General features: G+C 43.2%; 1 protein-coding gene across 1 annotated transcript in view; it reads right to left on the bottom strand.

Moving 5' to 3' along the window:
• The window catches only part of cntfr (ciliary neurotrophic factor receptor), a 169,926-nt gene that overhangs the window by 77,903 nt on the left and 70,809 nt on the right, over positions 1-21,214 (bottom strand). The window contains exon 3 of the mRNA XM_062558887.1: positions 19,582-19,663. Coding sequence (XP_062414871.1) covers positions 19,582-19,663 — 82 coding nt within the window. The remainder of the gene's footprint in view (positions 1-19,581; positions 19,664-21,214) is intronic.

The following is a 21,214-nucleotide window of genomic DNA, read 5'->3' as shown; positions in this document are numbered from 1 at the left end:
CCTGCAGTGCTAATCTTATTGTTTAATAACATGGCTAACATCTCCCTGAGCCGACCTCTGAAGGTCAGTGCTAATACCAAGCCGCTCATTTATTAAACCAGACCAAAACAAGGAGAGAAAGTAAAGAGATAAAAAGCAGAAGAATGTATGAAGACATACGATTTATTAAAATGTGTGAAAAGACAAAAAAACACAGGAAAATAAGGAGAGCAAAGTAGGTTAAGATGAAAGAAACTAGAGGACATTCAATATATGGGTCATGAAGGAAGTTAACAAGGGGGCAAGACAAAGTATAAAGTGGGTAAAATAGGAGGTATAAGAGGGAGCGGTTTCAGAGGGAGAGATGAGAAGAGACGAAACGACCGCCATAATTAATGGACTGTAATATATGAGACCAGTCCTGGGTTCCAAGATAATATCAGCAACAAATTACAGCCTTCATTATGGGCGCACTGTGCAAATATACAATGACCTTCACGGAGGCACTGAAGTGCCAGGGAAATGTGGGGGAAAAAACGGGAAAAAAAACCTTAACGTGTCTTCCCTGCAATAAAAAGTTATGATAGCTCCAATTATCAAAGAGGCTGATGAAAAATGTATTTTTCTATTAAATGAGCTACCATCTCCCTCATCCAATATCCAGGGAAGTGAAATGTTGTTTAAAGTGATTCCAAAAGATCATTTTGAACATATTTCAGATTTTACTTATGGATTTGGGGTGCACATGAACTACTAAATGTAAACAAAATAAGGAAAACAAATTCAACTTAGGTTACATATAGACGCTATATTCATTTTCCTGCAATAGCTTAAAACTGGACAATTCCTCCTGCTTTAACAGGCTTACACTGTTGCGGAGGCAATCCTGTATAAAGGCACAACCAGGTCAAAGTTGACCAAATAACGAGTGGCCGGCATCTCCTCAGACGGCTGATTCAATTGGAATCGTTGCACGACCAACGTGGAGCCGTCACTGCAAATAGCCACTCTGCTTGGTCGGCTGTTCAGGTTCACATGCGCATCACACCGTTGACCTGTATGTCAGGCCGACGCTGGTACTTCTTTTTAAAGCCTTTGTTAGTCTTTATTCGTCCCTTTAACCGTGAATGCATTGAGCTACCAACCAGCTTCAACACCTCAATTGTAAAGCTGACTCTATACCTGTTTGCCGTAACACCCGCTCCCCCCCCCTCCCCCAACTCTCTCTGAACTGCTGCGTGGCGTGAGAGCCACTCTGCGAGCATCGCAAAGGAAATGAAGTAAATACAAACAACCTGACGACCTGCTTGCCTTTCAGTCCCTTCTCTCCTCTTTTTCTGCTTCTATCTCTGCTGCCAAAAGCTCTTTCTACCAATCCAGAATTGAGTCCTCATTTTCCAACCTCAAAAAACTCTTTTCTATCTTCTCCAACCTCCTCGAACCCCCCCCCCCCTTCATCCGGGAGACTTTGTCTGCAACACATATTGATATTCAATATGTGTTGCAGTTCAAAGGGGATTTCTGGAAACTCTCTTTGCATAACTCAAGAAGTAACAGTACTTGTGTTTTTAAGTTCAATGTAGTGAAGCTCTGCAATTTCAATGTGTTTATTATACAACTGTAAATGTTATTTCTGTCCTGCAGTTGAAGTCCAGTGGGCAGTAGCTGTCCGGGAGCTATCAATCCCCCAACACGTGCAACAGCAATCAGCTTGTCAAGCCGACGCTGCGGCGGCTAAATGGAGCGCAACTCTTCTGCACAGCAGCTTAAGCACCAGCCCCATTTCCATTGTGATTTCAGCCAGCGATCACAGAACCATCATTCCAAGTGGGACTGCAGGCTATTTCCCTGTTTTCACACAGGTTCAGCAATATTCAAGAAGGATTTCATCCACGGCCGTCGGACTGTGAGGCTGTTTCCAGAGTGCTGGTAGGTAGCGAGGGACCCTCACATGAGTAGGACTAAAGCTGCAATCAATCATGTGTGACTGTGGAAATGTAGCAACCACACGCAACATACACACACAGTGCATAAGCGCTGGTGCACATAATCAGAGTCACGGGCACTCCCAAACACACACTTCTACGTATGTGTGTGTGTGTGTGTGTCCAACTCCTGATCCTGCACTCAGATACACAACAAGCAAGGTGCGATGGGAAAAGAAGCGCTGTCAGGTTCCACGGCTGCCAAACACACCGTCGTTTGTAATCCAAGCAGCCGAGAAAAAGCACAGATTACCACCACCTCCCCCGAGCTTCAGCTGGCATACTATGAAGGACTGGGGAGGGGGGTGTAAAACAAATAACTTTGGAGGAGCACAGCGGTGCATGTGAACTGGCGCAGAGCCCGCCGTGTCGTTGCTCTGTCCTTGATGCTGAAGTTTACTTTCACTTTCACGCTCGTCACTTGTCCGGAGGAAGACTGATGAAGGCGGGCGCAACATTTGGCACAATGAAAATCATTATGAGCGAATAATTTTCCTCGACAGTCCGCCCCCCCTTTCCAGTTGCCCTCATGAATACTTTAAACTTCAAAGGAAAAGACTTGACACGGAGCGGAGAGCACTTGCTCCACCGTTCTTTTTACAATATCAAAAGAATGTAGGTTAATCGACGCTGAATGTTGTAGTGATGAATAGGAGTAATGAAAAACCTTACAGATCAAAGATTAAAGCCTTGAGGACGACACAAAAGAGTATTTAGTTCCATTAATCAGATCGCTGATTGAATATAGTTATTTGGTGTTAAATTAGCCTGAAAACCTTGTGCCTTTAGACCAGTCACAGATACCAGCGCACAGACAGGTCCATACAGCGAGTGGAGAGAAAAACTGACAGATGTGCAAGCAAATAACAATAATCTCTGTGACATTCCTATTTCCGCTGGACACTCTCTCTCCAAGGCGTCGTTTTGAGACATCGGAGGAGGGGATGTCTCCGTTTCAGCTGAGCAGTCTGGAGTCTGACCCATGTCTCTTTTACCGTCAAAACCTTTTCCTTGTGTCCTCATTGGAAGAATTGTGTATCAGTCCACAGTTTCAGCTCTTTCATTCCATGACACCTGCATAGTGATACTTTAGTAAAAAGATTTAACATAACATTTCCTTTCTATGACCCTATGCTGTCCTCGGCGCTCGTATCTTGTGAACGTGCAGGTTTTTGACTCCAATGTGTGTGTATTTTAGCGGAAACACAAGCAGCACTAAGCCGTAGGCATACACAGCCCACACGCACAGTGCGGAGAAATAGACGTCACAACTGAAAATGTGTGTTCTGCATTTATGTGGGAATCGGTGGGAATCTAATCATTCTGTTCATAGGTGCAATAATTCATGTCATGCATTTAAAGGTTTACACTGAGAGCACAAAGTTCTTATGCAGAGACTTTAAAAAAGGGTATATCTTTTGTGCCTGTTTGTCTTAAGAAACATCATTACATATGGACATGAGGTCGCAGTAATGCGCAAAGGTCTCTGGGGGCAAAGGTCATTTGTCTGCTTTTCTCAGTCTCAGTCTCAATAGCAGCAATCTCCTCTTCGGGCTCTGCGATGAGACCTACAATCAACAACTTGCCCTTGTATCGTCTCTACTGTAAGAAATGTGCATTTCTTTCTTTTTATCCAGATATGTGAAAATTCATTAAAATATGCTCCTCGGTGCACTAAATCTCAACTGTACGCCACACAGGCAGCCGCTTTGGTGAAAGAGTGGAGAACAGACAGTCAATAATAAGCAGAAAGAACCAGCCAGAGTGGACACAGCCAGAATCGATAAGACTTCTTCCTTAATGTACCCAAAAGTCAGTCCTTTTCTCCTCTTTCTTCAACCCTTAATTCCTCTCTCCTCTTTCAGTCCGGCGCCGGGTTAGAAGCTGGACATGGGTCACAGCAGGTGCAGGGCTGCGCCACTATTCTTAGTGGATCTGTCAGCTGTTCGAGTTAACGACTGAAAGAGCAGGAGGACAATAGCTCAAATAGATCAATAAAAATTAGGAGCTGTGACAGCAGGACCACTAAACTGGAGACATTAATTAAGAGGCATAAGAGGCTCTCCTGATGCTTAGTGTGGAAATGCATGTTATAAATAGCATGTATGTAGAAATATGGTGTATGCACAGACAACAGCAGCACACTCCACTCCACTGGCACACAGAGCTGCAAAAGCACATTCTGTATGTCTGGATGAATGTACAAAAAAAATACTATATACAAACAAACACACACGCACGCACACACACACCCACACCGACGTAAGAGGTTAGTTATGTGCCCCCATGCCTCAGCAGTCAGCCTGACTGCAGTGCAGCTATAATGACATCCAGGTATGTTTGCTCTTCATTTTACACGGCTCATCGCAGCTCCACACAGGGCATCAGCACGGGGGGAGTCTGTGTTTGTGCTTCAAGTCTGCACGTTTGTATACACACACACACACACACAGAGGGCACAAGGGCCTCGTGCACATCTGTGTGGCAGTTGTGCTACATGTGTGTGTCTGTTTCAATGTGTTTGCACTCATCTAACTGATCGTGCATTAGTGTGTCTGTATATATATATATATATATATATATATATATATATATATATATATATATATATATATATATATATGTATAATTGTGTATCTGTGTATCTTTGTGTGTGTGTGGGCAGCACTTTTCCCACATGCATAGGCAGAGCCCTCTCCGCAGCTTGTTGACATTCCAGTAGCTTGGCCTCTCCATCTGCTCTAAAACTCTCATTTGACACAGACCTCCCTTCACCTTCTTGTACTCAGATACTCAGATACACACACACACTTCCTTTACCTCATTCTACCCGCCACCTTCTCGCCGAAAGCATATATTAGACATGAATGTACAAGTTCACCCTGTCCTCCATCAGCGCAGTGGGTCTTTGTGGAGTTCATCCTTGGGTTTAACGAGAGCAGAGTACTGCACTGCACTGTGTGTTGTTAATGAGCCAGGTGACAAGGTGTCTACTGCTGCTACTGTTGCCTGTTGACTGCTGTTTTATGACATTAGAGTAAAAGTGTCTTCCAGTGGAGATGGCATTAGGTGGTTCTGTCAAAAGCTCAATGTTATTGCCGTTTCCTACAGTTCATTTCGAAACATTAAATTCAAAACTCCACCCAACACCGTCAAAGATGTCTACTTGCTAAAAGCAAATTGGGGATTTTTATGGTATAAATGTTTAGCTTTGGCTATCCCAGCACAAAGGAAATGTATGACTAGAAAAAAATAGAGGGAAAACCCACTGATGATAACAGGTGACATTTGGCAAAAACAAAGAAGGGGCCAATAAGCCACCGTTGAAAGGCAATTTCCCCACTGTATCTCTGATATTGGAGGCAAGAGTGTACATGTCTTAAAGCAATAGGTGAAAACAGGAGACTTCATGTCTCCTGTGCTTGTAGAAGGAAGGGGTGTTCAACATTTCCATCCCATTGAGCACACATGAGCCCGCATTTTTTACATTTTTCAAGACTGGAGCACTCTTGATAGAAAGTCTGACTGTGAGTGATGAGTTTTCTTCCAACACCAAAAAAGAATCCTCCAGTTCCAAAATGCATAACAATGCCAAATCGAGTGGAAGAAAGTGAAAGATATGATATGTGCACCAGTCTTGGAACCAAAATTCTAATTCTTTGCAAACTACAATCGTCAGTCATAACACAGGTTTTTCCTCCGATTACCTGTCCCATGACTCCTTCATTTTCCTGCGGCTGTGTGCCGACGCATTCTGAGCGGGAAGCTCTAATGAGCTCCAGTCGTGCGTAGTGCTGCGGCATAACTTATTTTTTAATTATGACCCGTGGTTTCTTAAACCTTTGCCGGGCCCACTTTGACTTACTTGAGTGAATAAGCGTGATTCAATAGTGATTCAACCATTTGGCTGCAGGTTTGGTGGTCGTAGCCATGGTACCCAAAAAGAGATTAGTGCTCTGCTTTTCAAATATTTGACAGCAGAGGTTAGTCTATTAATGCTTCAGCTGCTGTTGTGTGCGCAGTCATTATTTCAATCTTGGTAGCGCTTACACTAACTAACTGCATGTCTTCTTTTTCAAAAGTAGATGAATGGGAAATACCACTTGGCAAAGTGACGAGTCAAAAGAGTCACACAAAGATCATTTTTCACTGTGTCAAAGAAGTAACACATCAGAGCTTTTGCCTGGAAATGTCAAAGTATCCACAAGGAAGTGGCTTCGGTGCTCTGCACTCACGGCTGCTACTTTGCCTCATCGCAATGCTGCATCTTTTCTTTTATTGTATTTCAGGTGGATGTGAGGGCGTGTTAAAGTCAGGAATTAAACCTAGCACCTTTCTCCTGAAGTAGCTCATAACCTTCCCAATGTTATGAATATAATGTACGAGATGGAAGAAAAAAGGATGAAGGAAGTGGACATGGTGGAGGCAGATGTACTGCATGGTGATGCATGGGAGAGGGGGGAGCATTTTATGGCTTAATTTGTGCATGAAATAAGGTCAGAAGTGACGCTGATCTGATCTACCGAACGGCTGCCGGGATGGCGAGACACACAGAAGAGATATCTATTGAAGGTCTGGACCAACTGTGAGACACCCAAGTTAACAATTGCTCCCTCTCTTTATATTTTATGGCTAGGCTCACATTGATTCGTTGTTAGATGCATGTTTTCACTTCTCTCGGGATGGCAACAAAAAAATATTGGTAGCGGCGATGAGAAAGAATGTTGATTTTAAGATGTACAATGATGTAGAAATATCCATACAGAAATCTGTTTTCCATGGCATAACGTAAACCACTGTGAGACATAATGAACTAGGCCCTTATTGGCTGTTGGATGTTAACTTATAAAACTGGGATTTATGGAGCTATTTTAGTGGTCTTTACTTCACTTTATACTGAAACAATGATGATCAGACAAAGACAAGGCAGACAAACAGCAGTGGGTAGATTGACAAAAAAGCAGCTGGAGTTATTTTTTTAATATTGTCTTCTGTGTGTCCATGATGCAAAAGAAAATATTTCAGTCCAGCCCCTATACATCTCTGTCTTTTACCTTCACAAACCCATATACTACATAACAAGGGACAAAGGCACTAAGCATAGAAGATATTAATATCAAGATATATGCTGGGAACATTCTGGGTTTTTGTGCAGGTGCATGTGTGTGTAACAGTGTGCGTGTTTGGGTTTGTGCAAGAAATGTGGACGGGCTTTCAGCAATACTGGCCGGTGGTGATAAGAAGCCTAAATCCTCCACACATTCACACATGGACGACCAAGGCGATAGGCTTCCAGAGAACCAGAGCTCCCATCAAAGGACACCAGAAGGACATATGGGGAGGTTTATTTAGGGGGAGGATGGGAGGAGTTTCCATGGCTTTTTGTTTAGTCTGAAAATCAAATTTTACAAAATAACAAAAATAGAAAAAGTGATATTTGGATGCAGGTATTACAAAACGATATCCGCTCACTCCTTTATTTCCTCTGTGCTTCAGCAAATGCTTGTGAATTGGGCTTTGAGTCCCCTCACAGGATGCTCATTTGACTATAAAACCAATTCCATGCTATGTTTTTGTTTTGTTATTAGTTTAGGATTAGAGTTAACCTTTCAGAACAAGGGCTGAGCTGACTGAGTGAGAAACAGGAGCAAAACAATAGCAGGATTGAGATATGCGCCGTGAAATCGTGTCGTTCCCTTCTGGGGCTTGCACACAGACAAACTCACACTTTTGCAATATTCGAAAAAGCACCTTTGCAGTGTGTGTGTGTGTGTGAGAGAGAGAGAGAGTGAGTGATGGAACGGTGTTGCCTCAATTCATCACTGTGCTTGTCTTGATAAATAGGTTGTTGTGTAAATGGTAGGGAGGTAGAGAGAACTTCAGCGAGAAGGTTAATGCTACCTCAACCAGATTACCTGAGCCACGTGTGCGTGTGTGTGTGTGTAAACCGCTGTGACAAATATGGTGTGTTATGGATTGGACAGATTAGACTTCATGTTGTCCCACCGCAGAAATGTGCCGTACGCACACTGACCGTAAACATTGCGTGCGCCAGTGCGCTGACCTCCACACGTTTGCGGTTTTGTTGAAAAAAAAAAAAAACAGGTCTCCGTGGGCAGAGACGATATTACCCAGCCGCCGGTGTCCAAACGAGATACCTCGTCATAATCCCATGGCGGGTCACCGAGACTACGACAAGACATTAGGCCGCATAATGGCCTGTTAGCCCTGGTGGATTATGCAATGCGGCGTCCCGAGGCAGCGCCTCGGCCGCCTGTCTGACAGTGACGGAGCGGGCTGGGCTGCTGTGTCTTGCCAAAGGGCACGCAGTTATTGTACAGAGCCGACCTGTTATCTATTAATAATGGTGCAATCTCCCAAACCATTAGGCCACAGCGCCATTTGCGACCAAAGAAAAAACGGTCCCCGAAACCACTGCGGTTGTTTTCGTGCTAAAAGTCGCCTTGTGTTTTTGTGGTAGTAAACAGATTTTTTTTTCTTCAAAATAAATCAAAAGCGTGTTGGAAGAAGTCAGCGGTTTTTGGTGTCACCTGTTTGTTTTGTGGCCATTTGCTCAAAACCCCAAATGTATGAAGATATATGAACAAACAATGCATTCCGCGTGCTGCGAGAACAAACAGCGTTTCCGGCGAACTGCTGCACTGACCTCCTTAAACTGCTGCCCTCACATCAAGAAAGCTGCTCTGCATTGCTAATACGCCTCATCCGGTGACTCAAAGGCTCCCCGAAGGATTATGGCCAAAGCGCGGCCCATAGAGTAATTAGTTCTAGTACATAAATTGAGTATGCATGTGTATAAGTTGGTGTGCGAGCATTTTCTCCCCCAGGAAGACTTTCCTGTCACCACGGCGATTCTTTAAGCCTCTGTGGACTTTCAATATCTCGGAGCTGTAGTCAATGTTTCGTCAGCATGATTGACAGGAAAGCTTCGGAGATCTGAATTTGAAAAGAAAGCAGCAAGGCTATTGTCCCAAGACAATATAGTACGATTGGGGGCACTGGTGTTTTTCTGTATGTATCCCTTCCTACGCAGGGAATCGTACGTTCACCGGAAGAGAAAGGAACGTCCTTTCCCAATGACACTGGCGGAATGCACACAAACAAACGCGCGTGCACACAGACACACACACAATGTGCACACGCCTTCTTCTGCTGCCTCTCCTCTGCAAGGACAACCAACTCTTTCAAAATAGTGTAGTTTTCCTGTAATCCCCCCCAACAACTCTTCTTCTTAAAGTTCATTCAACTTGTCTTTCTTTGTTTCACGGGTATTGGCTTTCAGAGCTGTCACATACCTTTTCTAAAGAAATACAAAGCCAGAGAGGCCTTTGCGATTTCAGACTTTTACACATGCAACATGCTGAAAGACAAATGGCATGAGTAGAATTTCTCATAATCCAAATGAATTACATTCTTTCATGTGCTGTTTTACGTGCAGTGATGTAAGTTGTGAAAGGATCAAGTTTTACTGCCTCGGTCCCGAGTGCTTATTCAAAAGGAAGCTTGACTTTCACAAGACAATATTTAGTGAATTTTGGTTGGGTGCGGTTCGTTTGGGGAATCACAAAACGCGTAGGAGGTTCTAATGGATATTATTTCAATTTCCTCCAGCTTCATCTCTTTATACACCGCTATCTGCTCCGCTTGAAACATTTCAACACACAGAATCGATGAATTATCACTTGCTGTTTGCTGTTATTAGGTCTGTTAATGTTCTGTTTTAATGCCATACTCCATCACCCCGCCGCACTAGTTTTGTCGTGTTTCTCTGAGCACATGAGTTCAATGGGATGACTTAAGTTGAGAGGAATCATAATAAAGTAGAGCTGAATTAAATTAAACTAAAGTCCAGAGTGATAAATGGCAATCTTTTTCTCTGCCACTCTTCTACTTCCCCACCACCCCCCTCCAAGAACAATGCGTCAGAGGTCCTTCTGTTCACAATAGATCAAATTAAATGTGTATATTTAGAAGTGTTGCACCATCGAGGGGTCCAAGACCCCTTTTAAGCCTCTGGTGTCTTGGAACAAAGTTTTATTGCAAAGCGACGTTAGCCAAAAAGCTCGTTGCTGGCCGAAATTACATTAAGTTCCTGGCAACATCAACTTATTGTACAGTCCATCAGGAGGAATCGGGGGAACTACTGAGGGCTCAGTGATTTTAAATGGGACCACAAAACACAACTTGAGATTTAATGGGTTGGAATCAACAAAATGGCCCTGGAAACAGGAAATCTATCTCACAAATGGTCACTAAATTCATTGGAGGGACATTCTGTTCATCTACGAATGAAATGTTTCTTTTATTGACCCAAATTAATTGATTTGTTAAGTTAATTTCTGTGCAGGCTGCTCCTTTGTTTACAATATTGACTCTGCTTTACTCCTCTCACATACAGCGAGTACATTTGGAGTTTGCATCTTGTTTTCTCTACATCATCTGAAAAATGAAACATAAATTGATTTGCTTAAACATAAGTGGAGAAAGAAACAGATAAAGATTGGATTGGTTTAAATTACAATTAATAAAGACTTTTTCCAAGAAGCAAAGGCTTTAGAAAAAAAAGACTTGAAGATGAGCTATGCGGCAAAAGCCTAAAGCAACACAATAAATTAGGTAGTGGAAACAATCCAAAATTGTAGCTTTAATTTTTATTCTCCGGGGGCCTTTCACACAGCGAGATGTACAGTATGGGGGCTTCTATTTGGAAAAAAAACATTGAACGCCTGGGAGCCATACACAGAACGCATGAACTGCCGCTTCCTTCAAAATAAAGTTGATGACTTGAAACCACTACTCTCCCTGAATATTTACCTCTGGTTGAACTTCCCTGTGTTCTGCTACTATTCTGGTGACATTCTGAAGCAAACAAGCATAAATACACACACACACATGCACATGAGCACTCATTAGCAGCACACCGGGGTGGAGGAAAGTTAATCATCGCATTACGGCGGCCACAAGGACAAGGTCAATGAGGGGCACACACTCGCACCTTCCTTCTACACAAATGTCTCCTACACCACAACATGTATGTTGAGGTGCCACATAGGCTTTAACCTATCAACTCAAACACACACACACGCAGATATAATACATATGGAGTCAGGTCAATAAAGAGGTGGCAAGTGTGTGTGTGTGTGTGTATATGAAGAGGTATGTAAACGCAGTAACAAAATGTGCAGTTCTATCTCCAAAAAGCTAAATGCCGTGTGACCCTAAAGCCAAGGCAGCACTATGTTCTCTAATTTATTTTTAATTAAACACTGTCTCTCTCTGACCTGCTGCAAGCCTCATTAGAATACACTTTCCTTAATGACTCGCATTAGGCAAACGCACACACGCAAACACGCAATGAATGCTGCCAGGCGCTGTGAGGGTGCGCGTGTGGGCAGGCCGGCGCTTTAAAACGCAGCTCGGGATGATTTTCACCTCCTCGACTCCCTTTTATCCCGAGTGCGCTTCAACAAGGGATGTGCAGGCAGAAAGAAAGGAGGATACAACGAAAGAAGAAAAGTAAAATCCCCCACTCTCAGGTGGGGATTGTCAAAGATCAAGGGAGCTGTTTTTTGTCTGTGGGATGTGGATAATGAAGCAGGGGGGCAGGGAGGCAGGGGGACGGGACGATGATGATGATGATGATGACGGACAGCGGTGTGGAGAGATAAATCAAATAAGTAAGAAGAATGTGTCGTCCGTTTCTGTTCTTACGCCCAACTCCCCGGTAGTGCTCCTCGATCACAAGGGCTCGCATCGAGCTACACAGAGAGCGGGGCTTTGGGGGGATCTGGAGCCTTTGTTCTCGGGGCCCTTTTGGAACGTGAAGGAGTCATGTGACCGTGTGGATTTTGTTTGGCTCCCTCTGACAAGAAGGGAGAGTCAGAGGTCAGGTCATACGCAACTGTTGTCTTGCCCAAGGACCCTTGGAAGAGGAAGGAAAATCCTCACTGTCCCCTTATTCTGTGATGCCGAATTAGTCCATCAGTCATTTTAATTACATTTAGTCAATACGGCCTTGCCTGTTTCTACAAACTTTTGGATGGTAATTACCCGGTCATAGAGGACGGGAAAGTGACCTTAAAGCTTAATTTGGCAAGTCATTAATAATACCAGCGGTTTTTTCCTATGGTCTTATTTTAAACCTTTTGAACTTCTCTTGGAGTAGTTTCCCTATCAAGATCGTTCTTGCATACAAATCTTGATCAAAAAAACTCTGTAAACATTACCTTCAAATCTTCCTCTCTATATAGTCTATAAATTCATGGTCAGGAAGAAGAGAGCATATTTAGCATATATTTTAAAAATATTATTGTTTAATATTTGTTGAAATTCTCTCATCATCCTGACAGCAATCAATTAATCAAGTGCTCTGAAAAGACACGTATTAATGGTATTGTGGCAATTAATGTATTATATTAATTAATCCCAGTCAGTGTTGCTGGGATTTTGCCAGATATTTGCACCTTTTGAGGGTCTTTTATCTTACTGTCAAATGAGTAGCGCTTCCCCTGAGTTTACAAATTTAGGGAGGCAAACCAGCCCAGAGGGCGGGGGGGTCCGTACGCAGGAAAGAAACACACATGCATGCAAACACTCAGACAGTGAAATTTGCAGATTTCATATCTTCGCAGAGAGGGCTGTGATTGGTTGGAAAGGGTCAATTACGAGACAGATGTGATCAGACATTAAGCAAACCCAGTGTCTCTACTGTACCAAATACAATACGTTCACTACCATGCCATCATGGAATCCACGGATATTAGTTTCCTTAATTAGGAGAGAAAACACAGGCCGGCCGGCAAGAAGGATGACCATGTCCCTGATGTGGTCAGTGTGGGGAGGTTTTTTTGAAGTCTGTCTGCCGTGCATCCAGTTTCAGTTTGAAAAAAGATCCAGATTTTCATTCATTTGATGAGTAACTTGATGACGATAAAGAAAATTACTAAAGCTGATGAGCCAGCAAAACATTTCACGCCACTTGACTTTTTCACGTCTCACTGGAAGCCCTCGTGCCAGCACATACTGCCAATCCATGTGCACACACACACAATTGCAAATTTTATTAGAGACAGCTACTCTTTTCTCCGCCTCTCTGGAAGAAAGAACTTAAATATATTCCCTATTCACCTGGGTTTATACAGCTCCAAGTATCTCAAAATATATATATATATATATATATACACATATATATATTGCACCATGTAAAGCTACTCTTCAGTGGAACAATGATCATAAGGCAGCAAAGTAATAGGAGTGCCGGTTAGCTGCTGTAATCTTTTGTTGCCTCTGGAGAAGAAGCCCAACAAGTCGCTCTGTCCTCTAGTTTCCTGCCCGTTCTCCAGAAGGAATGCGATCCTGCATGCTGTGCAAAAATGAAAAGACAACGTGGATGAGTAAAGCCGAGCGTCTACTCAGCCGATAATCTGTTTATGGACAAACCGTGTTAAGCCAAAGTATTAAGTATTTAGTATAAGTATAGGGTTTCATTGGTTTCCATACTGGTATACGGTAAACAGGAATAATTATGGCACTTGGGTACCTGGAAAAATGTCAATTACTCGTACCCTGGTCAAAAGTGTAAATAGTTTTCCCCAAACAGATTATTACAGCTCCCTTTGAATGATTTAACAAAGTACTGTAAAAATATTTTAAACTTTTAAAAGCATAAAAAGCTCATGATAATTCCATGTGAACACAACATTTTTCTGTTTTGAGTTTAATTCACATTTTTGGTTTTCCTTTCACTTTTAAAGCGCATTAGACATTATTTGGTTGATGGTTCTTCCATGTTTTGCTATTCATTCATTTTTCTCTCCCCTTGCTTTTCAAAGACTGACTGAGTGGGATTAGCGTGGCTTTCCTTCTCCTCCCTGCCAGTCATCCAGTCAGTCTGACAGTAATCCATCTGCCAATCCAGTCAGTCAATCAATCAATCAGTGGAGCTCCATCATGAATCTAGTACAAACAGCGTGCCAACGCGACAACACTCATTGCTCTGAGTGCTACTCAGGGCAATGACTGTGATCACGGTTCCCTCCAGCATATACATAGATGGCTCACACACACACACACACGCACACACGCACACACACACACACACATTAATCTCCACACACACACACACACACACACACACACGCACACGAACATTAATCTCCATGTCTTTTCACTTATTTACAGTAGCTGTCGGTCCTCTGAAGACAAATCACAGAGCGGTTAAATTGAATGAATAATGGAAAACGTTTAGTTGTCTCGATTTGTCTTTTGTACTTCTAAAAGTGGAGAGACAAACGAAGCACAAACATCTGCTGATGTCTCAAGTGTTTTCAGCTGAATTCAATCAGTTCTGTTGGGGGGAACATTAACGTCCAAAGTCTCTCATTGTGCTGTCGGAAAAGCGCAATGACTTTTTCTTATTTGCTCCTCGGACCCTATTCTTACATTTTCTTTACGGCTCTTTTGTTCCATCCTGCCGGCTTTTACAGTAATAGAGACCACTCTAACAAACATAGACGATCGCCTTTGCAGAATGGGTCAGAGGAGCAAAACCGGAGGCCACTTTGTCAAGAGCTACACTTGGCGAAAGTACAGGAAAAAAGCAACATGACTACAATTGCCTCTGCAATTATAGGAACTACTTTCCATCCGTGCGTGATATTTAACACTCACATTTAGGCGTCATGCTTGAGTTAAGATACATCACGTCATTAACATGCATAGATTGTTTAAATAATTCCACAAAAAATAAACTATGACGTAACAGTGTAATAATTCATTTTCCGGAGTGGTTATGTCCCTGACCGTTCCAGTTCGGTCTGAGACATCCTTTTGCTACGCCACTCGCGCTGCAGCGCGCTGGTCAGCTAAGTTCAACAGACAAAGCTTTGCGTAGTGCTGAAGCTATTACCCGCTAATCACATCCGCCAATATGAGCATCTGCACGTGGGTTGGATTAGTTCTAGGGGGAAGTAAAAAAAAAAAAAAAAAAAAACATTGATTCAATTTGAACGTTCAACCCGACCCATCCACCAGGGCGTAGAGGAGTAAGGCCAGCAGAAAGTCATAGCAGCACGTGTCACGTGCACCAGAGACGAATACAGCTTTGACAGCTGTGATGCCGCGTGAGTTTCAACCTCCTACCCGCCTCTCGTTCGCTCCCCTTCCCTCTGCCAGTCTGTGCCCTGATCCCTGTCTCTCTTCCCCTCCCACTCCTCTGTCGGCACTGATCAGAGGCCAAGACGCTCAGCAAAGTGAAAAAAACATACAAAAACACTTAGGGGCGCCGGTGTAGCGTCAAGCAGCAAGTGATGTCATGGGCAACGAATGTGCTCGGATTGTGAGATTGGAAAGGAGAGACAGGGATGCGGAGAGGGGAGAATCTAGAGACAGGAAGTGACATAACGAAATTACAGAGTGAAGGAAAAAAAGAGCATGTCAAGCAGAGAAGGTGACAAGGGTTGTGTATGTGGACGGTGAAGTGGAGGAAGAGAGGGGGACATGGGGGGAGGGAGGATATAAAGGCATATAAATACACAGAAGGAGGGAGGGAGAAAGAGATGGAGGGACTGATTATGAGTGGAAACGTTTGGCTCTCAATCGGGATATGCACTCCCATAAATAACGTGCTCTCTCAGTCAACAGCCCGTCGTCACCATACTCACACACTCTCTCGCTCACATAGCTACAATCTCAATTGCATCAGATTTTCAACATTCTGTATATAATTCCATTTTGCTCTCCTCCTCCACTGAATATGCTCGGGTACTTTGCTCGTTGGTATTCATGTTGTGCTTGTTCTTAGTATTTACTGTGTGAGGCACACTGTTAATGACATTGCAATGCTTCTGCTAGGATTCTGATACATCTCAGAATACAAATGAGACCGAGAGAAACAGACGAGAGAACGAATCGGGGCAATGCAGAGACAACAAAAGATGCAAAGGGAGACAAATAGCGAACGAAAACAAGTCAACATTTCAGCCATGTATATGATCAGTGTTCTGGTTCCCAATGCATGCATTCACTTTGCATGCAGAGGGAACTGATTATATCACCAGTGGGACAAGGTAATCAAGAAGAAACATATATCCAGAGTGGGCATGAGTAATGTGTTTGGATTTAATTGGACAGTTTTCAACTATGAATGAAGATGAGCAAGGAGCATACAGTATATATTTTTTATTTGGGCACATACTCATTGTTTTTCAGTCTGTTATGAATAATAACACAAAATGATGCATACAACTCATGGGTGTAGTTTGCTTGCATGATTCCAAAGTTTTTAAAATCTGATGCAATTGCAGCTCTGTGTTAGAGGTCTTTACAGCTCCATAATGCTGCACTTGATCAAAACAGATCAGAGGAAATCGTATGCAAAACCAACGAGTGGAAGGAAGTCATTTAAAGAGAAATGAAGAACGGCGACTGTACCCAATGTCTCTTCCATCTTTTTTGGGGGGTTTACATCTAAGGCTTCATTTGATGCCCTCATTGTATTTTCATGTCACTGCTTGGGGGACAGCTCTGAGATTTATATTTATTATATAGTGTTTTTCACTTCAATTCAACATCTTGAAAACAGTTTAGACAAGCTCCAAAAGCAGTAGAGGTTTAGGTGAAGTTAGTGCAATGCTATTGATGTTAACATGTTTGCTGAGATATTACATAATATGTTCCTGACAATCTAATGTAAAATAATGTGATCACCCTGATATACTCAAGGCCTAGAAACTGGCAGATGCTGACTATGTACTGGCTGTGGGCTTGCATTCAAACTTTTGTTCTGCTAAGAGAAAGAGCTGCATCATTTCTAATATGAATAAAAATAAAGTTATTGATTCTTGAAGGGGTGCCTTTTGCTTCTCGGTCAAAAGCCGGTTCAAAGGTCGGGTTCAACATTCAGCGTCTTGCTTAAGAACAGCAGAGGATTCCTTCATCGTCATCACAGATGTTAAATATGGTAGATATTGAAATGCTCATGGACATTTCAGTAGCTCTCTTTGCAATAGACCAGTGGAAGCAAAAATAATACTTTAGTGTGAGGTGGTTCCCCACGTGCCATGTAACCTGCCTGAATAGTTACCAGCAGTTCCCACAATCGGACCTTTCCACCTACATTCTATTGTTACCCGTCCCCTTCTCACCACCCCATTGAGTATTATATTTTTTACTGACAATCAAAAACCAAATTCACATCCACGGCAGCTTGTGTCCAAACTCTCTGCTGGTGAATAGCTTTCAATTATTTTCTTTTTCCTCTTTGTTCAAAGTGATGTTTCATTACGGGAGTGTCGTTTCTGTTCTAAAGCTTCAATCTCACAGGTCTTATTTTAATCACATTACAAAAGCTAAACAGAAAAGTTACTCAGTGGACTTTGCTAGGTATCTGTATCAGTCTCTTCTCGAGTAAGTCTTGCACTATTTGAAGAAATGCAGCAATGTTGGTGTAAAATTGTACCTTAAATGACACATAGGAGAATTTTTCATTTAAATATCTGGCCAATTACGAGCTTAGAAGTGGTTGCCATCATGCTAGTGACCATTGATTTCTCACCAAAGGTGATGGTTTTCAGCGGATTGATCGACACCTTTTTAAAAGAAACTGCCTCATATGTTCAGCGCGTGTTTGCCACAAAGGGGCAAACAACAGCTCAACTAATGGTAACCGACGCTCAGAAGTGCTTCCCTGATAACGCCGCTGTTCTGCTCTCTACTTTATGAATGGGGTCCTCTTTCCCTGCACCCTGTCTCCCTGTCGCCTCCAGACATCGTTGACTTCCACGCACGGGAGCCTTGCAGCTACTTGTCTCACTCAGCCTTGGGGGAGGATTTCGGACGGAGTTTCTTGTTGTCATTAATTATGAAGTCTCAAATGGATTTCCTATACCCTCCATGTCACGTGCGCACACGCACGTACAAACGGTGTGTGCCTTCCTAACAAGAGAGTTCATCGTCCTTCTATCCCTCTCTGCTGACTATATGTGGGTGTTTGCACACGCATTACTGTCTCCTGGCACATACCCCAAGGAATCTTTTCAATCAAACCAGCTTGCAATTAGTCAGAAAAACAAGGCACTGTGAGGTTAGGAGTGTGTATGTATACGGATGCGTGTGCCTACTCATAATCCTTACTGCTCCTATGTACTTGAGCAGAATGGAATCGTACGAGATATCAGAGGAAGCAGTTTTGTGGAAATGATTTCATGTTGCATGAGAAGAAAGGATGTGGACACACAAAAGCCGTCCAGGAGGCATAACTGGCAGCTCCCATTCATCTACTGGTGTCATTCATTCCTCCACCCATATATGTTATTCCCCAAAGTGTTTCCCTTTCACCTTCCTCACTGCACTATTATTTCCACTTTCCTGCACGGTACAGAATAATAGATAACTGGTAGAATGAAGCTCAAATATGATCAAATACAATTTTTTAACTACATTCAATTACTCTTGATGGCAAATAACTGCGTCTGAAGTTGAGCGAAGGGTCTTTTGCAATGTTTTTCACGTTGTGTTTCAATTAGAAGTAGGGTTCTAACCACCAGCACATTTCCTCTCTTTACCATCAACCATCTATTGTGATACCTCCTAACTTTCATTCTTAGTCTACCTGATTTCATTTTGCCTTCCATAACGCTCTAGTTTCTCAATTTTCATTCACCTCTTTTTTTTACCCCCCCCATCTCCTTTTTCACTTACCTTCTCTGCAGCTTTCACCTAATCCCCAAAGGCAACATTCCTATTTCCGAAGCCATGTATGCTTGTGTATGTGTGTAGTTGTGCGATTATGACCCTCGTGACACAGTGCTGTGCGTCAGGACTTATTGACTTCCTCAGACTCTTTCTTCTCCTTGTCTTTTCAAACAGTCCGACCCCATTGGCTGATAAGCCGAGGCCACTCTTCATTAAAAGTCAAGTGACAGATTGCCTTTCTTGTTAAACACTCGCATACAAGTGGTCTAATTTATGGCCGTGCATCTTGTGTGCACTGAGGAGCGGTCGCTGCCCTATGAGTCTTTTCAGCTTCTCTTCTCTCCCTCAAAACATAGATGCATATTATGTTATTTGAAACACGCTCACTGTCCTGTGTTGAACCTTTGTTATGTAGCAAAATATCAGCGGCATAAAGTTAGGGGGAGCTCCTGTGTTTGTGAGAGGGGAAAATGGAATTCCACATTTCCTTTGTCATGGGTACAGTTCATCTTTGACCTCACAGTCGGTCCCTAGCTAGTTTGGTGCATGACACAGCACACACACAGCTCTTACAGGAACTCCACCAGTGGTCAACTAAATCACAATAACAACAACCACAGCAGCAACGTGTATACAGTCATAAAATCAAGTTCATGCAAATGAACACGCAATGGCTTTGTCGATGCAGATGTGGAATGATTTCAGTTCAGGGGGACAGGCTTGAGAGAAGTCAGGAAAAGTACAGGAAAGTGAGGTTGAGGAGGAGAAGAGAGGAGACAGTACCACACATCTGAGCCCTACAGCGTTTCTTTTTGAGAGTTGAGTGGAGCCCAACGACCGGTCGAGAGGAAAGAAGGACAGTTGGCCATGGTGTCATGAAGGGAGAAGTAAAATGCATACTCACCAAGCTGACTGCGTCTCTGAGCGTACGCCACCACCACCGCGGCCAGGACTACGCAGCACAGCGACGTCACAAGGTTTGCCATCTGTGGACACACACACAGCAGAGTCATGAGCGGGAGCGAGTGAGCGGTTCCGCCTGTCGTCCTGATTGATTGACGGACCCATAGACGCCTACAACGCCATGGAAGAGACGGAGAGATAATCTCTCAGTCTGTCTCCTTTCACGAGCACGTCTGGGGCATTTTTTCTCTTTCTCCCTCCTACTCGTCAAACTCTGTATTTCTTTACTCCTCGCACTGGTGTTATCCTTTTCACTCTCTAACCTCTCTCTCTCTGTCGGTTTTCTTCTGTTCATCAGCCTAATGGGTCCATCCTCCCTGGGATGGGCTACGGCCAGACGCTCTTAAAGGTATAGCACACCATAAACAAACGGGCAGCTTTCATGTGCAACAACGAGACGTCTCGGGCATCCCCGGTCGCAACGTTGTTGCCTCGCAACCCAAAGTTCAACACTGAACAGAGGCGCTCTCATCGCTGGCTTTCTCCTGCTTTGTGTCAGATGAGACGATAGTGAATCTTCACGTTTGTTAAAAGGGAAAGTTTCTGATTTTGAGAAATAATCATTTGCCTTTCTTGCATACATTACAGGAGGGTGAATGCTACCGTTAAGTGTCAGTCGTTAACTTTGTCTTCTCTCTATGGACTGTCCCTTTGACCACCCACCCCCCCCCGCCTGTCTACCAAACCACCTGTCTTTCCTCTCGGAGACAAGGTCGTCTAAGGGTCTGCTTGCCGCTGAGACTTGCGGAGAGCAAGGTGTCCGTGTCTGCATGTGTGAGGACAGAGTGAGCGCTCTAAATAGAGGCGAAGAAAAGGGAAGTGATTTTCCTTGTTCTTTTGATGCACGACTCCAGCTGTTGCAAACCACTGTCGTCTCCCATTACCTCTTGGTCTTTGATTGGTTTTCTTTTCTCTTACTCACTTCTACTCTTCACACTCTGTCCCACTAGTTCTCTTCTCTTCTGATTTTACTCCTCCCATAGTCTTCCTCGCCCTGTTCCGTGCAGGATCGCTCCGTTTCCCTCTATCTTTCCCTTGCTCTTTGTTAATGTCGAGCATTAACGTCACCACAGCACGTTGCCGCCTCTCAGGGAGATGGCACATATTATAAAGTACTGCGGAGCAACATTCAAGAACATGAAAAAGCTTTTACAGTGCCGCCGACATGTCATACGGCAAACGGGTCAATGACGTTGTAGATACCAGCCAATGTTTTAGTGAACAAAAACAAAAACGATGTTTGAAGAATGAAAAGCTTTTATACCCACACAGTTTGTCACGTATTCCTACACGGCAGAAGTAACTGTGTTAACTGTAAGTTATTGATTAAGTAAAGAATACTGCGTTTTATATGATTTTTTTTTTTTTTTATATCAAAGCAACACAAAGAGAATGGTGTTTTTCACACAAAACATTAGGAAGGATGTGTCCAAGCCAAAAAAACGCACGACAGACAGAAAAAAAGACTGGAAAAGAGGAGCTTGCAAGGTTCACATTTTTTTAAGGATGCAACCAATAGCTTTTGAAATGCATTCTGTCACCTTAATATAACAGTATTCAAACACTGACAGCAT

Source organism: Pungitius pungitius, chromosome 18 (genome assembly GCF_949316345.1).
Source record: "Pungitius pungitius chromosome 18, fPunPun2.1, whole genome shotgun sequence".
In the NCBI taxonomy this organism is placed as follows: Eukaryota; Metazoa; Chordata; class Actinopteri; order Perciformes; family Gasterosteidae; genus Pungitius; species Pungitius pungitius.
Note: the sequence above shows the minus strand (reverse complement) of the source record. Positions and strands in the feature narration are given on the sequence as shown.